The sequence below is a fragment of the Suillus subalutaceus genome (assembly GCF_016647625.1).
Source record: "Suillus subalutaceus strain FC151 chromosome Unknown DFJ58scaffold_1, whole genome shotgun sequence".
Taxonomy (NCBI): domain Eukaryota; kingdom Fungi; phylum Basidiomycota; class Agaricomycetes; order Boletales; family Suillaceae; genus Suillus; species Suillus subalutaceus.
The window spans coordinates 323,235-345,478 of NW_024540250.1; the positions used below are offsets into that span (position 1 = coordinate 323,235).

At 46.6% G+C, this 22,244-nt stretch overlaps 5 protein-coding genes and 1 pseudogene across 6 annotated transcripts; 5 read left to right on the forward strand and 1 right to left on the reverse strand.

Moving 5' to 3' along the window:
• Positions 1-992: 992 nt before the first annotated feature.
• DFJ58DRAFT_752267 (Metalloenzyme, LuxS/M16 peptidase-like protein) lies at positions 993-5,655 on the forward strand. Its single transcript, XM_041387827.1, has 18 exons — positions 993-1,326; positions 1,470-1,517; positions 1,567-1,605; positions 1,658-1,726; positions 1,752-2,247; positions 2,298-2,413; positions 2,469-3,140; positions 3,196-3,291; positions 3,352-3,461; positions 3,515-3,556; positions 3,608-3,821; positions 3,878-3,998; positions 4,060-4,151; positions 4,208-4,304; positions 4,357-4,812; positions 4,865-5,188; positions 5,211-5,505; positions 5,566-5,655. Exons 1-17 carry the CDS (start codon positions 1,012-1,014, stop codon positions 5,348-5,350), a joined length of 3,447 nt encoding a protein of 1,148 aa, XP_041251161.1. The 5' UTR covers positions 993-1,011; the 3' UTR covers positions 5,351-5,505; positions 5,566-5,655.
• Positions 5,656-6,665: 1,010 nt separating this feature from the next.
• On the forward strand, positions 6,666-6,741 carry DFJ58DRAFT_t1 (annotated as a pseudogene). Its single transcript has one exon. The product of its transcript is annotated as a tRNA-OTHER (tRNA).
• A 1,437-nt stretch (positions 6,742-8,178) lies between these two features.
• DFJ58DRAFT_3374 (uncharacterized protein) lies at positions 8,179-8,712 on the forward strand. Its single transcript, XM_041379922.1, has one exon. It carries the CDS (start codon positions 8,259-8,261, stop codon positions 8,568-8,570), a length of 312 nt encoding a protein of 103 aa, XP_041251162.1. The 5' UTR covers positions 8,179-8,258; the 3' UTR covers positions 8,571-8,712.
• Positions 8,713-12,764: 4,052 nt separating this feature from the next.
• On the forward strand, positions 12,765-13,906 carry DFJ58DRAFT_712386 (uncharacterized protein; the record flags this gene model as incomplete). Its single annotated transcript, XM_041383856.1, has 5 exons — positions 12,765-13,023; positions 13,083-13,152; positions 13,204-13,418; positions 13,470-13,666; positions 13,724-13,906. 5 exons carry the CDS (start codon positions 12,765-12,767, stop codon positions 13,904-13,906), a joined length of 924 nt encoding a protein of 307 aa, XP_041251163.1.
• A 799-nt stretch (positions 13,907-14,705) lies between these two features.
• Positions 14,706-15,544, reverse strand: DFJ58DRAFT_740346 (cyclin-dependent kinase regulatory subunit). Its single transcript, XM_041387086.1, has 3 exons — positions 15,405-15,544; positions 15,160-15,353; positions 14,706-15,102 (listed from the first exon to the last, which is right to left on the reverse strand). The coding sequence occupies exons 1-3, from the start codon at positions 15,449-15,451 to the stop codon at positions 14,996-14,998; spliced, it is 348 nt and encodes a 115-aa protein (XP_041251164.1). The 5' UTR covers positions 15,452-15,544; the 3' UTR covers positions 14,706-14,995.
• A 158-nt stretch (positions 15,545-15,702) lies between these two features.
• DFJ58DRAFT_720475 (Sec63 Brl domain-containing protein) lies at positions 15,703-22,196 on the forward strand (the record flags this gene model as incomplete). The annotated part of the gene is made up of 36 exons (XM_041384712.1): positions 15,703-15,823; positions 15,874-16,062; positions 16,122-16,280; positions 16,339-16,406; positions 16,458-16,481; positions 16,527-16,536; positions 16,587-16,699; positions 16,754-16,814; positions 16,890-16,935; positions 16,994-17,086; positions 17,135-17,186; positions 17,239-17,418; positions 17,477-17,648; positions 17,704-17,791; positions 17,839-17,873; positions 17,923-18,035; positions 18,090-18,114; positions 18,166-18,263; positions 18,324-18,339; positions 18,396-18,772; positions 18,824-18,844; positions 18,891-18,938; positions 18,990-19,015; positions 19,066-19,102; positions 19,152-19,241; positions 19,291-19,399; positions 19,451-19,511; positions 19,562-19,639; positions 19,692-19,698; positions 19,753-19,821; positions 19,871-20,137; positions 20,194-20,274; positions 20,327-20,422; positions 20,467-20,738; positions 20,920-21,655; positions 21,705-22,196. The coding sequence occupies 36 exons, from the start codon at positions 15,703-15,705 to the stop codon at positions 22,194-22,196; spliced, it is 4,530 nt and encodes a 1,509-aa protein (XP_041251165.1).
• Between the last annotated feature and the right edge of the window lie 48 nt (positions 22,197-22,244).

A 22,244-nucleotide genomic window follows, 5' to 3' on the forward strand; every position in this document is an offset into this window, starting at 1 on the left:
TAGATAAGCTTGAGATAACTGTTTTCAAAATTTCCATCAACTTAGATCTATTCAGGTCCTAAACCTATGAACTCTAAACGTCTGGGAGTGTTGAACCCGACATGGTTTTATGCTCCCCGCCGATCCACGAAAGAGCTTCGAGATAGCTGTTTTCGGAATTTCAATCAACCTGTTTAACAGATCTATTCAGTTACTGGATTTATGAACCCACACTTGGCGTATCAAACGGCCTATATGAATTTGTACTCCCTGAAGCTGGCAAGTGGTTATGATATTCAAGATTTTGATGACGAGCATGACGTACTGGCCATGGAGGTCGCACGACATAGAATTTCGTGTTTTATGTGTTTCCCTGCACCCGTGGCAGGACTTCTTAGTTACTTAGCTACGATAAGTTCAGTTTATATTCCTCGCAATTAAGTTAGCCTCTTCGCTGGCACTTTATGAACATTTAATTGCTAGCCCCAGTGTTGTGGGTATTATAATTGCAAGGACTTATTAATTTATCAAGCGGCCATTGTGCTACACTAGCAGTATCCCATTCAATCATGATGACGGTATGTGTACAACTTAACAGTAGCACTAAGTCATGGTACCAATACCACATGGCGTATCACATACGTGAACTGAGCGCTGGTGGCATGCCTTTCTGGCACAACACGTGTCTTTAATTAGCAGCTGCTGTACCCTCAAAGTTATGAAACCGAGAGGGTATTGACAGCCAAAAAGACTCACTGCCCCTATCTCTTCTCTTCGGATAATTTCAAGTCGCAAAGTTCTTCTCTCTGTGCCCCAGCCAATTTGAAACTGGAATGTTCTATGTCGGTAGCGTACCAGAGGAAACGAGTTATCTGCGACCAAGCGCAAAAAGCTGAAAGCTCAACTGATGTGGTTGACGTGGCCGGCAAAGCTCCCGGACCACCCGGACTGAGATGGTTCTCTTTGTATTCCAATATTAGTAATACTACTAGACACGGGTATTATCTACGGATAGCACCATGGCCACTCTTGATGGCGCTTCCGTCATTACCTTTTCGTATTTATTCAGCTCACGCGCGTTCCATATTACAAACCACCCATCATCTTCAATTAAAAAATCGTCGCGCTCTCGCTATGGTTGCTCATGATTGGCAGAGGGTCGAGAACCATGCGAATGTCCCTGCTTACACGATTTTCACCAAACCAATAGAGAAGTCTCAACTTGACGAGCGAGAATACAGGTTGATCAAGCTCGAAAATGGCCTCTTAGCCATGTTGATTCAAGATCCCAAGGCCGATATCGCTGCCGCAAGCTTAGACGTGGCGGTTGGTCACATGTCGGACCCAGTGAGTGCATTTCTCGGAGGATTAGAGACATCGTATTGTGTGTTTGCAGTTCGAAGGATGGCTATGAAGAGGTGTTGGTTCTAGTATCTTTCTCTGTTCGGAATGATGGAGATCGGAACCCTTACTAACGGAAAACTTCATAGGATGACATCCCCGGCCTTGCTCACTTTTGCGAGCACTTGTTATTCATGGTATGAGCCTTTCTTGTCACAGCTGATGGCTGAATAACATTTGTTATAGGGTACTGAACAATTTCCGAAAGAAAACGAGTACTCCGAAGTGTGTATCATGGACTGCCCTTCGACATTTAACTGACTCGCTCTGAATTCAGTATCTTTCAAAGAACAACGGCCATTCCAATGCCTATACAGCACCAGCCAACACCAACTACTTTTTTCGTGTCGCTACCTCGGCGCTCCCTGGAGCGTTGGCGCGTTTTTCCGCGTTTTTTCCACTGCCCCCTCTTCGCGCCCTCATGCACTACGCGGGAGATGAATGCAGTCGACTCAGAGCATTCCAAGAATCATCAGACGGATCCATGGCGCGTTTTCCAGCTGAACAAACATCTTACCAAGGAAGGTCATCCGTGGAGCAAGTTCGGCAGTGGCAATCGCGAGACGTTAAGTGCCGCTGGGAGAACATTCAAGACGGCAAGTAAGCTAAACGGGAACGGAATAAAGAATGGAACACATACCGCCGTCGATGGGAATGCACCAGCATCACCAGTATCATCTGATGGGAGTCTAGCGCCCTCACCGTTCCCTTCGCGCATTCCATCGCCAGTCCCATCCAATACGTCTGCGAATAGCGAGAATGAACCAGACGGCGGTATCGTTGGACGTGAGACCCGCAGACGGTTAGTTGAGTGGTGGAATAGAGAATATTGTGCAGGCAGAATGCGTCTTTGTGTTGTTGGGAATGGTACGTCGTCGTTTCTGTTGCGAGTGATTACTTTGTCACCTCGACTGTAGAGCCGCTCGACGCGTTGGCTGACATGGTCTCGACCTTGTTTACACCTATCAAGAACCGAGAGCAAGATCCATTACCCGTAATTCCTGACCATCCATTTGGCCCGAACGAAATGGGAGTAAGTTCATGTCTTATTGCTGGTAATATGATTTATTGACATAGAAACCTATTAGACCTTAGTTTCCGTTCAGACTGTCAAGGCCTTCCATGCCATTGAGATCTCATTTCCTCTAGTATGGCAGTCGCCACTTTGGCGGCATAAGCCTGCATATTTTATTTCACACTTTACTGGTCACGAAGGTCCTGGTTCGCTTTTTTCGTACCTTAAAAACAAGGGGTGGGTCACATCGCTCAACTCGGGTCCTCAAGCCCTCGCACGAGGCTTTGAGATGTTCAAATTCACCATTCATTTGACCAAGCTCGGTTTTGAGAACTATCAATTGGTGGCCCTTGCGACATACAAATACCTTTCCCTCTTGCGGTCCTCTGCATTCCCAAAGTGGTACCAATCGGAACTTGTCAAAATTGCGCGCACGAAATTCCAATTTGCCACGAAGGAGAATGCGGAGGGCTATGCAGTTTCGCTTTCCGAGAGGCTGGGCAAGCCTATTCCCCCTGAATTATTACTGCGCGGGGCGGTCATCCCATGTGAATGGAATTCTGAAGACGGAGAGCGAGAAGTTCGTGAAATATTAGAAGATATGCGTATCACAAAGGGCAGGGTGGTGCTTATGGCGAAGAAAGAGGAACTCGAGCGCATTTCAAAGAATGAACATTGGGAGCACGAGAAGTGGTATGGTACGGGGTACAGAGTAGAACGATGGGACCCATCGTTTGTTGAACAGGTAAGTCAGGTTCCACTGCGGCATTCATCAGACTCGTTGACAAACTGGTGACTAGGCTGAGGGATCCAATGATATCACGGAGCTGTACCTCCCGGGCCTGAATGAATTTATACCCACCAACTTAGAAGTGGAGAAACGTGACGTCCTCGAGGTATGCTATGGCTACATATACCGATATCCCGACTGTCTGATCGCGGTTGATCACTTACAGCCTGCTAAACGTCCTCACCTCATCAAACAGACGCCAATGGGGTCTGTGTGGCATAAGAAAGATGACCAATTCTGGCTTCCAAAGGCGTCGCTCGTGCTAGAACTTCGTAGGTATGCACTTTGGATCAGCATCATTCTGGGCTGTGGACTTATTATCAATGTAGTCCAGTTGCAGGCTCGTCTCCGCGCGCCGACACTATGACACGGTGAGCTGCTTTGCAAGCCACCTGTTTGATCTGACGATAATTTTGATCCAGGCTTTTTGCTGACCTTGTAAATGATTCGCTACAAGAATTTGCATATGACGCAGAACTCGCGGGACTTGTCTTCCACAGTGGCTCACACCACCTCGGGCTGATGATCACTCTAGATGGGTACAACGAAAAGTTATCTGTCCTTGCTCGCCGCGTTTTGGAGACTGTGAGAAATCTACAAGTTCGCGAGGATAGATTAGTAGTCATCAAAGAAAAGGTTATTGCTTCGTGTTATATTTCTCCGATGCAAGTGGGCTTACTATGGTCAACTAGGTTAAGCGCGACTGGGAAAATTTCTTCATGGACCAGGGTTACCGGCTATCGGACTATTATACACAATACATGCTCACCCATAACACCTGGACTATCGCAGAAAAGCTCCAGGAGATCTCTAGTGAGCGACTATAATATCAATATTTTTGAAGAGGATTGATTTAACACCCCAACTATGATAGACGTCACGCAGGACGAGTTGCAGAGACACATTGATGACTTCTTAGTGCGCCTGAACATTCAGATGTTGGTAACCGGCAATATGCACAAAGACGTACGCATTTTTTTCTGGCTGGCAACCGAGTCGATCGTAATCAAACATGAGTTTAGGAAGCCATTGGTTTATCAGAGATGGCGGAGAACATCTTAAATACTTCTCCAATGTCAGCGGACGAGACCGCTCAACGCGAGCTCATCTTACCAGAAGGCATGTTCAGCCCATCACGCGACGAGGGTGCGATTAATCTTTACTTTGACAGGTTCTGATTTTGTCTGGAAGTCGTATATACCCAACCCCAACGATCCCAATTCATCTCTAACTTATTATCTTCAACTTGGAAGTTCTACCGATGCTCGTTTACGTACGACCAGCTTGCTCCTCATACACATGATGTCGGAGCCGGCTTTCGACATTCTTCGAACAAAGGAGCAACTCGGTTATGTTGTCTTTTGCTCAGAATTGCAACTGTCTGGAGCATCTCTTCTGGGGCTGCGATTGGTGGTGCAAAGTCAACGGAACCCTGGATACCTAGAGCAGAGAGTGGAAGCATTCCTGGACACTATGAAGAGTAAGATCGAAGATATGGAACCTGTTGATTTCGAACAGTTCAAAACTGGCCTACAACAAAAGTGGACTGAAGCCATCAAGGACTTGAAGAAGGAGCGTGCGAAATTTTGGGAACACATCGATTCAGGGTATCTGGACTTCCTAAGACGTGTGTTTTATTTATTTTCGTTTCTTGCTGCTTCCACCTAATAAGAAACTAGGTTACAATGATTCAGACCTGCTGACAGACATTACCAAGCACGACGTCCTAGAACTCTTTCTCTCTCGCGTTCATCCCTTGGGAGTTAAAAGGTCTAAACTTTCCGTCCAATTACAGTCCCGGAAGCCGCAGCCACCGCGAATCAGCGCCACCGCCGCCAAGGCCTTCGAAGCTTTTGTCAGAGCTGAAACCACACTCGTCGATCCTGCGGGGTGGAAAGAGGAAATGGCTGATGAGAATCCTTTTGCGACGCAGTTTGCAAAATACTGGCAAGACGCACTCAACGGGTTCGACAATTATCAGGAATTGATGACGAAGATCCCTGGTGTTGATGATGCAGTACCCAGTTGATGAAGAAGTACCTCACGTTCGGACCGCAGGGGTGACTTTCGTTGAAAACGTTAAAGACTTCAAATCAACCCTTGAAGTTACAGAGCTTCCGCAACCCTTGGTGGAATGGGGAGACCTGCCCCTCGCCAAGCTTTAGGTGTTATTGATGCTACTCTTTTACTTTGTTGTCATGTACTAATATGTATCTACTGTTTCACGTGATGATTCTGACACTGCGGGAGATTTCTCAGATGTGAATGTCGCGCTTTTTGGGGGTATGTTTGGCACGGATTCTACCTGTTCTGCGACCTTGTACGTCTGGTCTACAATGTTTCCAGCAAGTTTCTCAAAACTTTCGGTAACTAATTGTAGATGTTAACCTTCCCAGGCTTCCTGGAGTCAGGGCGTAAGACTACTGCGTGGACGGTGGATCAACACAATCACCCATTCGCCCAAAGACTTCGTTGCATGTTTAACATACAAACACGTCTTTTAAATGTAGACACACGCATATGAAGAGTTCTGGAAAATTACACGGTACCATGACGTCAAGCCTTCGAGAGGCGTATGTTTCATCTTCGTCGCAGATCGCGGTGGTCCATCTTAGAGCTTAGACTAATAGAGCCAGGGTGAGATGTAATTTTCCTTCAAATTGGCTAGAAGTGCGTCGGGACTGAAACCGACTAAATTCAAGTGTTCGATGTGAGCGAAGAGTCAAAAGAGCTCTTATAACCTGTGTGTTACGACTCGAAGGTGCTATTTTATCTTGGTCCTTTGAAGAGGATACAACGGACTGACCGTCACGTGAGCGTCAATTATTAGAATCTGGAATTACAATGCACTTACTCTTGCGATGTGTTTTACAATTGTGCCACTCTGCATAGACTGGTAACCAGTCTATATAGGGGCTGGTCACCAGTCTAATTCGACCTTATGTCGTTCTCGCCTGCACAACCAGCCACATCGGAATGAACCGACGCGTCAGGCACACCTTACTCATTAAATTGGCATGTTTAGCTTCAATTCATCGACGTAACTTAACTAGTCTTAGCAAAGTGGTTTAACAGATTCGAAATCTGTTCCTCCTGGATCGTGCAGGTTCGAAACCTGCCGACCATACATTTTCTCTATGATCACAACCGCGGGCATGAGCTCATGACAAGGTCTTCGAACGCCAATCAGAAGATTCGTGGCGAAGTGGTTAACAGATTCGAAATCTGTTCCTCTTGGATGGTGTAGGTTCGAAACCTGCCGACAACACTTTTCTTTATGATCGCACCTTGGGCATGACCTCACGGAGAGGTCTTCGAACGTCATCCGTAAGGCTCTTGGTCAAGTGGTTCCAGGTTAACAGATTCGAAATCTGTTACTCCTCGATGGTGCAGGCTCGAAACCTGTCAGCAATGTTTTTTTCTCTGTGATCGCACCTTGGGCATGAGCTCATGGAGAGGTCTGCGAACGTCAAGCACAAGGCTCATGGCTAAGTGGTTATGTAACAGATTCGAAATCTGTTCCTCGTGGATGGTGCGGGTTGGAAACCTGCTGGCAATCATTTTTCTCTATGATCGCACCTTGGGCTTGAGCTCATGAAGAGGTCTTCGAACTTCAACCACAAGCCTCATGGCCAAGTGGTTGACAGATTCGAAATCTGTTCCTCCCGGATGGTGCGGCAGGTTGGAAACCTGCCGCCAGCAGTCATTTTTCCTCTTTTCGCACCCCAGACATTTAATCACGACAGTTTCTTTGAAGGTCCCTCTCACCCGCTCGTGACTGGGCGGTACCATGTAACAGATTCAACAATTTGTTCCACTTGGATGGTGCATGTTTGAAACCTGCCTACGACCATTTTTTATTCAACCTCACGGCGCGGGGGAAAAATCCTTGTCCATGACAAGGAATTCACCTTCAGGCCTTCCCGCCTGGGTTGTCTAGCGTCAGACCATCGATTTATCTTAACTAGTCTTGGCCAAGTGGTTCACAGATTCGAAATCTATTCATCATGGATGGTGCAGGTTCGAAACCCGCCACCCTTGGTTTTTCTCTATGAGCGCACCTTGGGCACAAGCTCATGGAGAGGTCTGCGAACGTCAAGCACAAGCCTCATAGCCAAGTCGTTGACAGATTCAAAATCTGTTCCTCCTGGATAGTGCCGGTTCGAAACCCGCCGACAATGTTTTTTTGTCTATGACCGCACCTTGAGCATGAGCTCATGGAGAGGTCTTGAGCCAAGCCTTGGTACCTGGTTGGCGGATTTGAAATCTGATGTGCTTGGATGGTGCGGGTTCGAAACCTGCCGATGGCAGTCTTTTTTCCTCTTTTCACACCTCAGACATCTAATCATGATAGTTTGCTCAAAGGTTCATATCAACCGGTCATACCTGAACGACACCATATAACAGATTTGAAATTTGTTTCAGTTGCATGGCGCATGTTTGAAACCTGCCTACGACGTTTTTTTGCTCGTCATTAGGGCGCTGGCTCGTTTGAAACCTTCTGACATCCCTCGGGGGCCCATGACAAGGAATCTACGTTCAGGCCTTGTCAGGATAATGTCGGAAGCATAGACGTATATGCCACCTTAGGGAGTTAGGAACTGGTGCTACGCACCACTGCATTTTATTTTTAGTCTTCGCCAAAGTTTTCGATAGACTTTTACATAGCACAATATTCGTTGGTAAGTTATTACGTCTGATAATATCGCAGCTACCCCCAGCTTCCATCTATTCTTATCCTGACCATCACTCGTACACATTCGAGACCGGGTGGTTGATAGAGTCGAAATCTGTTCGTCCTTGATTGTGCGGGTTCAAAACCTGCCAGTAACAGGTTTTCTCTATTTGGTATGGAAAGCCAAACAGCCGCGCTCTAGTCACGCGTCCGTAATAGATAAGAGGACTTCGTGCACCTTCGAGTCATCCGAGTCAGCAAATTTGCACCAGACCTTGATTCGGTTTTGACTTTTGAGCAATTGTTGTTCCATTATCATGATTCTAGGATTCAGAACGTTGTTCAATCCATACTGTAGATCTGCTTCGAGTCTCCATCATTTGACTGATGATTTTCCTATGATGACTCGCGCTCACTCCCTGTCGGTCAGAGCGCTGATAATCGCCACTACTACTACTAGTATACGCGTGGCCTCCTGCGTGTCTATCCATGTACCGAATATTGTGGTGACTTGCTTTTCATCTTTAAGCATTTGGTGGCTCCGAGACGTAACTTTGCTGCCGAACTTCTCCATGAGCCTTTTACTCAGTCGAGCAAACGCGCGCGCGCTATCTCGAATTCCTCGCGTGCCAAACTCTCCGAGACAGACCAGACTGAATTGCAGTTGTCCTGTTGTCTCGTCCCTATTCCAACCCGACAGTTTTGGTTAGTCCGTCGAGAATCTAGGTTGGCACGTACACATCTCAGGAGTATACCTTATGTTTCTGAGACGATCCGCACGAGGCGTGAAGGTGAATTCTATTTCATGGACTGACTATCACATAAAAAGGAGGTTTCGGCGCAATGACTGGGCCTAGTCAAGACAGAGCTCTGAGGATCTATACACTATGAAAATGTTGTCAGCAGGTCTCGAACCGACTGCAAGAGAAACAGATTTTGATTCTGTTGTGGTAACCACTTGGTTAAGACCAGTTAAGATGACCCTCCGAGGAAATTACCCATGAGTGAATGTCAAAGTGTGTTCCGATAGAAAAAAACTTTGTGGTCGGCAGCTTTCGAGCTTGCGCCAGTCCGACAGAAACATATTTCGATTCTGTTGAGGTATCCACTTTGGCCAGGTGAAGTTGAAATGAACCTCCGAGGAAATGTCCATCAGTGAATCTTCAAGGCGTGTTCTGAGAAAAACCCTCGTCGGCAGGTTTTGAACCTGCACTGATACAGTCCAAGAGACAGATTTCGATTCTGTTAGAGTAATCACTTTGGCCAAGGCGAAGTTGAGATGAACCTCTGAGGAACTGTCCATCAGTGAATCTTCAAGTCCAAGAGAATCGGATTTTGATTCCATTGTGGTAACCACTTTGGCGAGGACGAAGTTGAGATGAACCTCCGAGGATGAGTGAATCTTCAAGGCGTGTTCAGATAGAAAAAACCCCTGTTGTTAGGCAGGTTTCAAACCTGCGAAGTACAAGAGAAACAAATTTTGAGTCTGTTGTGTTAACCACTTCAAGGGGCCAGGACGCGTCCTGGCCAATTTCAGACGAACCTCCGAAGAACTGTCCATGTCCGCGGGTTTCTAATCTGTTCTGGTGCCAAACGGTTAGTTATGACTACTCAAGATAGGCCTTGAATAATACATCCATGAGTGAATGTTCAAGGCGTGGTAAAAGGAAAAGATTGTTTGTCCTCGGTTACGACAGAAGATCAGGCATTGACAGTGGAATCACATGGGGATTAGCAGTCATTTACCAAAGATGAAATGAAAAGACTAGTTTGCATTTAATTCGATGGACACAAAAAATGCGAGTCGGGGGCTGGCGCCAGCGCCGTCACGATATGACACTAGCTGCAGGACAAAAAGCCGGACAACTGCGCTATACTACGTATGGAACCTACAGGTTGTCGATCGCATTACATAATCTCGTTAGAGGTGTACGGAGTCCTCAACTTGTGACTACCATTTTTGGCCCATGTCACGGGTGGTAACAGAGCACGGCTGGAGAGGTCTTCAAACGTCACCCGGTGAAGGCTCATGGCCAAGTGGTTAATAGATTCGAAATCTATTCTTCCTGGATGGTGCAAGGTCGAAACCTGCCGACAATCATTTTTCTCTATGATGGCACCTTGGGCTTGAGCTCATGAAGAGGTCTTCGAACTTCAACCACAAGCCTCATGGCCAAGTGGTTGACAGATTCGAAATCTGTTCCTCCCGGATGGTGCGGCAGGTTGGAAACCTGCCGCCAGCAGTATTTTTTCCTCTTTTCGCACCCCCAACATTTACTAATCATGACAGTTTCTTTGAAGGTCCCTCTCAGCCGGTTGTGACTGGGCGGGTACCATGCAATAGATTCAAAAATTTGTTCCACTTGGGTGGTGCATATTCATATTTTGAAACCTGCCTACGACATTTTTTTGTTCAGCATCACGGCGCTGGGAAAAGATCCCTGTCCATGACAAGGAATTCACCTCAAGGCCTTCCGTGTCTAGCTTCAACCCATCAATTTATGTCAAATAGTGTTGGCCAGGTGATTCACAGATTAGAAATCTGTTCCTCCTGGACAATGCAGGTTCGAAACCCGCCGCCCTTGGTTTTTCTCTATGAGCGCACCTCGGACATAAGCTCGTGGAGAGGTCTCCGAGCATCAACTATAAGACTCATGGCCAAGCCTGTGAAATTGGTTGGCAGATTTGAAATTTGATACTCCTGGATGGCGCAGGTTTGAAACCTGCCGATGGCAGTTTTTTTTCCCTGTTTTCACACCTCAGATATTTAATCATGATGGTTTGCTTAAAGATCCATATCAACCAGTCATAACTGAACGGTACCATGTAACAGATTCGAAATTTGTCTCAGTTGGATGGCGCATGTTTGAAACATGCCTACGACATTTTTTTACTCGACTCATTAGGGCGCTGGCTCGTTCGAAACCTTCTGAAATCCCTCAGGGGGTCCATGACAAGGAATCTACGTTCAGGCCTTGTCAGGACAATGTCGGAAGCATAGACACCTTAGAGAGTCAGGAATTGTCTATCAATGGCTTGCCTCATAGACGGGCTGGTCACCAGTCTAACTCCTGCATGGTGTCTTGATTTTCCGTTATGGGGTGTTCTAGAGTTTCCTGCTGACCTCTCTCAGTGTCATCCTGTTCAGTGCCCGGATCTTGCCGCGGTAATATTTTTTGTTCTGCCTCGACTTCAACATAAAACAGGAGTGCACACAAGCTACACACATTAGAACGATATGGCTTGGTCTGCCACTTTCAATTCTTCCACCTCTAGCTTTTAAGTCATCCTTGGTCGCATTGGAAGAGCCAATAACCAAAGGAGTGTCCTGATCGATGAGGCTTCAGCGAGGCCGGGGAGGTTACATCATTTTCCTGACTGTCAAACTCACTTTGTCCTTGGTTTGCAGTCTTCTGGCCTCTTGGCCCATTAGTGAATGTCATTTTTCATTGGGTGGTGAATCCCGACAGTTTGGGTCAGTCTGTCGAGAATCTAGGTTGGTATGACGCAATGACTAGCGGCCTAGTTAAGATGGATCTCCAAGGATCTATACACCGCAAAAATGTTGGCATGTTTCGAACCAACTCCAAGAGAAACAGATTTTGTTGTGGTAACTATATGACCAGTTAGATGGAAACCATCTACGAGTACTGCCAAGTCAATGTCAAGATGTGTTCTGATAGAAAATAACCTTGTGATGGGCAGGCTTCGGACCTTTGTAGTCCATGAGAAACAGATTTTGATTCTGTTGTGGTAACCATTTGGCTAAGACCAGTTAAAATGAAGCTCTGACAAAACCATCCGTGAGTGAATGTCACTTCCAGCCTCCAGGACACAAAACATGCCAGGAACTTGAATAAGCGAGTCGCGGGTGCCGCTACAAATAATTTATCCGGCGCCCGTCCTGGGATCCACCACCCCGGTCTGTGAGAACATCGAATTATGGCCTCCGATGATTGCCAATTTGCACGCTCAAAGCGCTCAGACTCCACATCCTCTCTTGCCATTCCCTCGCATAAGAAACACCATCCGTCGTGAACTACGACGTCGTTTTGCGGCCCTTCCCGTATATATATTGTGTGGGGAGAGGTTACCGATGTTGTAGACGCATCAACTGGATATACGACTTGTCTTCTACCAGCTTCAACTTCGGCGCTACAACTTCAAAGGTGCATTTTGACACATTATGAAACTGGCTCATGTCCTGTCGGTGCCAAGCTTGTGGGATGGGAACCGTGTTGCCAGCATTTTTCTTTCTCTGCTATCCTCACTGAAATTGCAGCCTTATTGGGATTCTTCGATTTCTTTCGCCCGCATTGGCTGGCAGCTGCAATAGTACGTGTGACAAAGCTGTCCGTCAGTCACGACTGTGCGACTTGCGGAACTGCAGCGACGGGATGAATCTTTGCGTTGATGACCCTGCAGGATCGTTCATCGTGGAGCCTTAAAGGTAAGTACAAATCTGCAGGTACCGCTCGCTCATCCTAAACTGACGCCTGAACCGCTCTTGAGCACTGAAGGTGGTCCCGATGAATTGTGGAACCCGTTCGTCCGGGGCAAGGCTACTACCTCCCAAGCTAATAACCCCGAAAGCCATTCATTCACGATCTTTGAGCGCTTCCAACAAACAAAGTTTGCTGATTAGCATGTAAGGTTTGACATCCCGTGTGATGTTGTCTTAGATTCGCTGGAGTCTGTTGCGTCAAAACGATGGCAAATTAAAAAGCTTCCGTACCTCAATAGAAAGTGCGTTGTCCCAAGCCCGAGATCCCTGCTGGAGCATACTTCCAGTTCTGAACGAACTCGCAACATCACCCAACTCAATCGACAGGATATCGGTTTGACTTTCGTCGGCGCGGTCCATTAGGTATCCGCTGCCTCGCTTGCGTTTATGGGTGACCAGCATGTCTGGTACCTACTCTTCCGTTGTGGATCTTCGAGGTAAACAGGGATTAGTCGATTCATGCGCTGACAAGCAGCTTAACGAATATCAAGTATCAGTGACCATAGTCCATACGTGCACCATTGTCCTAACCTCTTGGCGACTCTGGTATAAGATAGTCCAGCAATGCTGGTGGTGGGAGGATGTATGGGCGGCTATTGCGCTAGCAGCCATCATCACCAGTGAGGTCTCGGTCTGGATTTTTTCTGAAACTCCGATGGGTATGTCACCCCAAACTTGTGATGCTCCATTCTTTATGACTATTCGTTACCTTGTTCAGGCTCAAAGCCATGGAATGGTTCCATTATAGCGTACTGGCTTCTGATGATTAATTTCACCATAGGTCTTTGGTGCGTTACTCACTTCCTTAGACAATGGTTTATCAATTATTGTGAATGAAGGTCGTCTCGGTTGAGTATGATATGTTCGATCGTAAGATTATCATCACCCACAAGAATACGAACCATCGCTCGTTGGGCGGCAGCAGCTTTCGGAGCAACTACTATCGTCTTACTCGTCCATAAATGCTGGTTCTGTGCTCGCTATCACGACTGGGAAGAAATCGCTCCGCTCAGTTGCTCTCTGGCATCTTCTGTAGCCATCACACAGGTCATCGGTAAGTGGGAGGAGATGCAATACACGCTGTGGTTGATTTGCTACTCTTCAGCGGACTTTTTGTCTGACATGACACTGGTGGTTTTACCTGCTCAAATATTGCATCGGGTCAAGCTTCCACGGAACCAGAAGATATTGATTCTCTCAGTTTTCTCCGGTAGTCTCATAACCACGTTGCTGAGTATCGTGCACGCTGTTTTTTTCGTTCAGGCCGATCCCATCTTGAAGATTTTAACAGCGCAGCTCGAGGCAAGTCTCACTGTACCACGCAATCCTTTTTGAAGTACAACTGACCCGATGGCCTAGATGGCTTTCTCTGTTATTATCTGCAATCTTTTGCCTATAATCACATGTCTCTACAAAGTCTTTCGAAAAGACCTGGACCTCAGTCACAGGCGATATTCGGCAGGCAGTATGTTCTTCACTACTATCGTCGAAATGCCATCATTAGATAGCCATGCATCTGAGGAATTGAAATTCATAGCTTAGAAGGATCTCGGTGTGCCTTGCACCGGTGGCACCGTGGCACTGCACCTTCGTACCTCCCATTTAAATGTTATTGTATTGTATCAATTCGTCAAGACGTGTATTTCCTCTTATTCCGTATTGTATACCTGACATAAGTACCTTCGTTTACAACCAATTTACAACATCCATTTTTTGTCACGACTTGCTGTATATATCTCCAGACCCTAAGCACAATAAGCGCTCTCCAGAGCAAAATTTGAGTCAATGCGTATGTATTGTAACAAATAACCTCATGTAAACTTTGTCAAGAACCGCGTGTTGTGGTCACAAAGCTACTTATGAATTTGTATATTCAAAAATCGAGCGCAATGCGCCTACGCAAGAAGTATTTTTGTCTTGTTGAACATAGGGGCGTGTTCCCTGACTTATCCACAGGCTCGCTATCAACAGCATAAAACTAGCGCAGTGAGAGCCAAACCTCCTACCAAAATCTACGGATTCAGAAACGAAACATTTGGCGAAAAATGCCTGAATATTAGTGCTTACTGACTGCATTTGGCAGATATTGGAGCGCACCTGCCAGGACGATCATCTGTGGGAGGAAAGAGGGCTTAAAGCTGCACGCACGTCAACCATTGGCGCTGAGTACAATAACATCAGCCAAGTGACATGAATCAAAAGGTTCTGGAAAATCCTTGCAGTGTTTGAACACGAGTAGGATATAGAATCCCATCATTCACGGGACTACCGAGTTCTCCGAGTTACCAGAGTAGTGCCGGGGCGTTCAATGTAGTTTTGGGTCACCTTGGTTTTCCACTAGTAAGTTGATTGATGATGAATTGCACAAGGTAGTAATAGAGAGCCCTGAAAGTGCCGCATACCACAGTATAAGCACGTTCATAGCCTCATTGATAAACCTGAACATCGTGCTAAGTGAGACTACTTGATGGTTTGAGAGGAAGCACCGTAACGGACATAAGTCCAGATATGCCACCGCAGACAATGGATACAATGTATCGGAAACGCACTGGATAATACTGAAGAAACTGTAAAGAAAGCGATGCAAGACAAGCGAAAGGACGAAATGCCGGAGCCAAGTGGAACAGTATGCTACTTTTTCCTCGCATTGGCTTGTCTCGCAGCCGGGGCAGGTTGCGGCTGCGTGGGGAGTCCATAGTTCTTCGCACGACGGAAAAGGAGGACATGCGGCTCTGGGGCTGATTACTACTTGTCAGGGAATGATATCATTGACTTCATTTAATATTGCCACTTGCCATGTACTTCATAATGCTCCCAGCCAAGGCTCTGAGTAATGCCGATCCCTCTCCACTCCGCTTCCGATAGTAGACGAAGGGTGCCTGCTTTATCGTCAAAGAACTCTTTTGGAACAAGTTTGAGTAGTGGTTTCGGTAGGATGACGTGACGATATTCGTATAGGTCGTCAGAGTAGCGATCAGAATAGTGGATCCTGCATGTCAAAATTAGAGCGTATCGTAAGGGAAGAAACATTGCGGCTGACTTTTCGATATACTCCTCAATCTTGCTGGCAATTTGGCGATCGGCCATTGAGAAAAAAAACAGGGGTATTACAGGGTATTGAACGGAGAAGAGTTCTAGAAACGCGTCTATGAGATAAGTACAACGTTGAGCGAGACAAAGTATTGTGTGACAGACGTGACTAGATTTGATTTCTGTTCTCACGTGCAGACGCGTCCGTGATATGTCACGCGTCGCTCTCTTCCATCAACAATATTGATATCACTATCGGCTTAATGCAACAATCTCACAGTTGGGCTCCGATACACCAGACGTCGGCGATGCTTCCTCTACAGTATACCCATAATTCCCCTCAAATTAACAGAACTTACGCTGACGTCTTACTACACCACAGACACCAACACTATTACAATGATTTTGCTAGGTCTGAGGACGAATTTGGTGAGTATATGCGCGCAAATATCCTTTGAGGATATTATATCTTCTTTCAGATTCTTCTCCATCTCCACCGGGACGCATCAACGACCATGTTCGCTCCTTTGCAAGTCATCCACCAGCTAGCCATGCATTTCACTCAGGTGCTGCACAACCTTACCGGGAAGACTATGAAAGCGAATACACCCCAAGCCCTGCTAACTACACCGGCGTGCAGACCCCCTATGATGTTCCACAGAGAATTCGTCAGTCTTTTCATGTGTATCGTCGTCCTTCGTTATAATCAACATGGATGCCATCTTAGACCACCCGCATCAGTACTCTGGAGAAAACAACTTCAGACACTCGAATAAAACGAAAGACGACTTCGGTTCTAATTACGACACCGTGTATAATTATAGGCCTAGTGGTCATGCGCATCAAAAGCCCCAGCCAGTGCGGTTGCGCCCTGTTTCCGAACTTCGTAGGGTCATTTCCCGTCGCCTACTTTCTTAGTCTCTAACCTCGACTTAATGGGATAGCGGATATGTTTCGCAGCATATTCAAGTTTGGTGTTTTCAACGCTATCCAGTCAATCTGCTTTGATGCAGTAAGATTTATCAAGCTTCATTCAGATTTCTTCAGACTTGATTGTCCTTAGGTATTTCACTCGGATGAGAATATGGTGCGTTATTCTTATCACTTGAGATGTCTCTAAACAGGCATGCAGGTTATCAGCGGTAGGAGTGATCATTATTCTCGACATGCTTCGGGCTTAGCGAGCATGCAGCGCCCACTGGAAGTGGCAAGACTGTTCTTTTCGAATTGAGCATTATCCGCATGGTCACCGACCCTTCGGGCACAAACCAAGCCGCTAAATGCGTCTATGTTGCCCCAACTAAGGTAAAGTCGTGTTACTCTTACGCTAACTTGAAGCCGCTTCACAGGTCAATATAGGCCCTCTGTACGGAAAAATACAAGGAATGGACCACCAAATTTGGCAGTCTTGGGATACCCAGTATGTAATGTATTATAATTCAGATATGACGCTCGTTCTAAGAGTTAGGTTGTGAGCTCACGGGCGACACTGTAGTCTTCGGCAAGGGCGTGTGGGGTGACGCTAAGAACGCTAGAATCATGTAAGTTTAGTCATCGTAATGTTTGATGATTTCTGATATGTAACTTTATCTACCAAAGTGTTACTACGGCACGTTCCCGGTCTGCTCATATTTTGATAACACTACTTACGTTATCTCAGGCCGAGAAGTGGGACAGTCTCACTAGGAATTGGTAAAACATTTTTATTGTTACAATAGCATACGCTTACACTCATTTCAGGGACGACCATAGTCGTATATTATCTCAGATCAAACTTTTTCTTGTAGACGAGGTGAGTCTGTTGTTGATATCGTCCCGCTAGAAAATAATCGAGGGTTGGTCAGGTCCACATCCTCAATGAATCTCGCGGCAGCACCCTAGAAGTCGTTGTCTCTCGTATGAAGGCAAGAGGATCCAATGTTAGATTCCTTCTTGTATCAGCAACAGTCCCGAACATCGAAGATGTTGCAAGCTGGATTGGGAGCAATTATGCGTCTAGTGATCATCCCGGTCAAATATTTCAGGTAATCGAGTCGAGGCTGGCTTGGTCCTATGCGTAGCTTGCGCTAATTGGCGATACAGTTTGGTGACGAATATCGACCCTGTAGACTCACTCGGTTTGTTTATGGCGTGGTCAAGCCGAGAGGTCAGAATGATTTTGCATATGCGCATACTCTTGATGCCCGCCTATTCGCCGTTTTACAACAACACGCCGTTGACAAACCAATCCTCGTATTCTGTCCGACAAGAAAAGGTGCGACATCGCAATTATTAGTCAGTCAGGTCTACTACTACCAGGCATTCTGTAGGGACCATCACAACCGCCAGGCAATTGGCTAAAGAATATGAAGAAACCATGAAAGCGAAACAGCTGCTCCCGTGGAGCATGCCTTTGCAGTGCGTGATAAGACACTAAACAAGACAAGATATTCATAGATAGTTAGAATTGATCAGACTTTTCATGACAAAGATCTCGCTCGTGAGCACTGCACGGTAGGAAATACTGTTACTGTACTCATTACTTGCAGCTCTGGCTGCTTTGGGAATCGGCGTGCATCATGCTGGACTCACTATCGACGACAGGAAGACCATCGAAGACCTGTATTTGCGTAAAGTACTACGAGTTCTTCTGGCTACGTCGGTGAATACTAGTATCTGTTTCTCCACTGTGGAGTGTTGCTAATGCCACTCAAAGACTTTAGCGGTCGGAGTCAACTTGCGTAAGGTGCCATCCGTTGGTAGTCCTCGGTGACACTGATCCAATGTTTCAGCCGCCCATCTGGTCGTCATCAAGGGCGTTAAACTATATCAAAATGGCGAATCTAAAGAGTACTCGGATCTCGACATTATGCAGATGATGGGACGAGCGGTGCGTGCAACACTCAGTCCACAACCTATTTATCAGTTTATTCTGATGTCGTGGTGATAGGGTCGCCCACAATTTGGTACCTATTTTTCCACTCTGCACTCTTTCTGTTGACATCTGTCGCCCTGCACTCAGACACTGAAGGAGTTGCTATCATCTTATGTGAAACTGAACTCGAGAGCAAATATCGCGATCTTGTTCAAGGTACCACACCTCTGGAGAGTAGTCTGCACACGAATTTGGCCGAGCACCTAAACTCTGAGATTGGTTTGGGAACTATCACCGACGTCAAGACAGCACAGGAGTGGCTTCTCCGCTCGTTCTTGTATCGCCGAATGCAAAAGAATCCACAGCACTATAATATAGGAAAAGATGACCGCCAGTCTTGGCAGGGCAAGGTGGACAGCATTGTGATGGACAGCATCGAGCAGCTACGGGAAACCGGGTTGGTCACCTATTCGCCGCGCGATGGAGAGCTGAGTTCTACTGAATTCGGCGATATTATGAGCAAGGTGAAGTGTTTTTTTTGCTGTGTGTCGCATACAATCTGATAGCCTATGAAGTTCTACATTCGTCGTGGGACGGTGAGACTTTCGCACCATTTAACAGCATGTCCCTGATCATGAATAGATGAAGACAATCTTGGACCTCTCTCCAACCGCATCTTTACGCGAGATTGTGAGTTAATGGGCTTTCATCAGCGATGATCTAATGGAAACACGGTGATAGCTTGAGATGATATCCGCTTCGGAAGAGTAAGTTTTAACAGCAAGTTTGACTTCGCGGCACGAACTGTTTTATACAGATTGTCCGACCTCAAATTACGAAGTGGTGAAAAGCAGGTAAGGAACGTGAAGCACAAATGTTATTGTGGAGGTCCACCATTTTCAGGTATACGAGAAAATCAGGCGCCATAATGACATTCGGTTCGCGGTCAAAAAAATTCAAGGCACAAGCGACAAAGTGTTCTTACTTATGCAGGTAGCTGTTATGTTCACACTTGCCTATGTTTCAAATGACGTCTTTGAAGGCGGTTTTAGGCGGTTTACCCTTGAATAGTGCCGAATACAGGAGCGGGGAGAGTCAACTATGTCTTGAAGCATTCTCGGTTTTTCGTCACGTTAGCCGGATTGCCACAGGTAAAGTTTCATCTCTAAAGTTGCATTAATTCTTCAATCTGAATACTTTAGCGGTTGCGGAAGTCGCCATCATAAAGAAGAACGGAGCGCAAGTGAAGCACGGGCTGGAATTGTACGTCGGCTTTGGCTGAGATTTTTAGATGGCTGAAAAGAATTGCCCAGAGTGCGTTGTCTTAATGCCAAGGCATGGGAAGATAGACCGATTGTCCTGAGACAACTAGAATATATCGGCGAAAAGTCGTCAGTGGATCACTTTGCCTTTCCATGTGCTCTACTCACACCAGTCCTGCAGAATCAAGGTAGAGATCTGAAATTACTCACCTTAAACGGGCTACAAGCAGAAGCATGAGTAGATATTGGCCGAGAATCACATCTCCTCAATTCCCAAGTTACTAAGTACCAGCCCATTAAGACTTGAAGAGGTGAGCCCTCGTGACTGGGCAACACTATAACAAGCTAACTTCCGGCCAGCTCCTGAACCGCAGATCCCCCTTTGGGTCTGAAGTTTTGTTGGCTGCTAACGAACTACCGAAATATTTTCTTGCCTTGACAGAAGTGAAAGTTTCGCCTAGCGATGGGAAGTCTCCAGTGGATGTCGAACTCTCCATTGAATGCGGCCTTCTCTTGGACAAGAGAGCTTCTGCGGGGTCCAAGAAACAGAAGAGGAGCGGATTCGATATAACAACTCTTCTCACCGTTACTTCCGACTTTGTTTTTTATCGACTTTCGTCGTATCTCGTGAGTTTTACATCATTAACGTGGAGCGTCACTGAATTCAATGCCTTAGAACGAAGGTGCTAAGGGAAAGGAAATCCTTCGTAATAAACGCACAGCTTACCAGACCGAGTCAGACGATCAACGTTTCAATCTCTTCAGTCAGCAGAGAGCGCTCGCATCTCGGGCATATTGGCTAATTCATACAACTAGGATAATATCGCTGGGGTTACCGTAACTGAGAGCTTCAAGCCTTCCTTGCCCACGAACAAGTACCCAACGCTTCATACTCGCCCATTGACATCTTTGGTAAGTAAAATGCAGATCGCGTTACATGGACTCACTTCTCCAAGGAAATGGATTTGGAAGGGCTTGAAGATGTTGCCGACTTTTGGGATATGGGACCTGATGACGACGACGAATTAAATCTCCCTGTAAAAGATCTCACTCGACCCCGTAGCCCGCTCCAAAGCAGCACATCAGCACAAAAGAATGCCAACCCTCACGAAGAGAAGACAACGAAGTCTGCTTCACGCCCTACAGTGAAGGGGGATGGTTTGAGGATGGCCAATACGCCCGTACGAGACGACACGCAGCCTCAAAAACGCTCAGACGGGAAATATAAGTGAGTCCTTTCTATTGTTATCGGGTTGCTTAATGTCGACATAAAATCACAGCTGTAATCATACCTGCAAGGATAAATCTGCTTGCCGTCACTTTTGGTGAGTTTCGACACAGAAGCGTCAAGATTTATGTTCTGCCTAGAATCATCCTGCAGTTTCCTGCTGACGAGGAGTGCGTGACAGTTGCCGTGACGGACTCACAGAACCTTCTCGTGTCCCAAGAAAGAACAACACAAAGCCCGTCCATCTGCTGAGTTCAAAGAAAGCTCACGACTCCTCTGTCGACTTGTCATCTACTGGACCCAAAAGTCGTGTTACCACGCCGTTTGGCGACGTCCCAATCCCCAAGCGACAAAAGCCAACTAAACGCGATCCAGTTCTTGAGCAGCGTGACTCGCCTCATACAGGTGCTAATGTCAATCGAAGTTTGGCGCCCTCTGAAGGTCGACTGAAACAAGATGCCCCAGCGCCTTCGTCAAGGAAACGCAAACCAGCCCCAAATTTTGATATCGAGCTCGTCACCTTGAAGTGCTCACAATCACCACCCTCCTCCAAGGAGATACTTAACGACTCCCAATCAGATGACGACCTTGCGAATATTTCTGAGCTTCTGTGCGAAGGGAAGCATGTTCGGTCGAAGGACCAGTCGAACTCAGAGGTTGATGCGCTGGTTCGAGGCGACGATTTTAACGACACCACGATGGATGCTCTTTCCCCGACTCCTTCTCCCACTCGCAAACGGACATGTGATTCTCTATCTCCCGATAGCTCGCCACCTCGGAAGCGTCCGAAGTGCAATAACGCGTCATACAGACCTTACTCGCCAAGACAGGAATTGGCGAATGACGGCCGTCATCAGAAACGCTTCAAATCCGGCCTTAAGCTCTTCGGCTCCCCCTCTGCCCTACCAGCTGCAAAGGTAAAACGTTAAAAATGCTCTTCTCAACTGACCCCAATATTCATTCTAGGAGGGCGATGTTCCTGTTCAGTCCACAAATCGCCATTCGCTCTTTCTTATAGGATCCTCCGATGTTGACGTCGACACCCAATCACCGTCCAAGATCCCCCAGCAACAGCCTCCTGATGACTTCTTCTTTGACGAATCCTACTTTGACATCCTGCCAGAGCCTCGACAACCAGTGGAACCTTCTCTCCATGAGGATGGAGAGAAGACTAGGGCACACATTCGGACCACAGGAATCACACTTTTTGGCGCGGAACTTCAGGCTACATCGCAATGTTTCCAAAGGCTTCCTAGTAGATCCCAGTCACAATTTGATGTACAAAGCAACACTACCAACCAGCCTTGCCCTCCTCCAGTCTTCAAACGAACTTCAAACCCTACCCTCGAGAAACAGCAGACGAACCAAGAGATGAAACCCGACAACAACGCAGCCGATGTTGATGTCCTTGCTGAATTTGAAAGCTGGTTAGAGAGTGGTGCAGTTGACATTGTATAATGATGAGATGTTGTGTGCAGTGAATTGAAAGTTTGTAACGTATAAGTA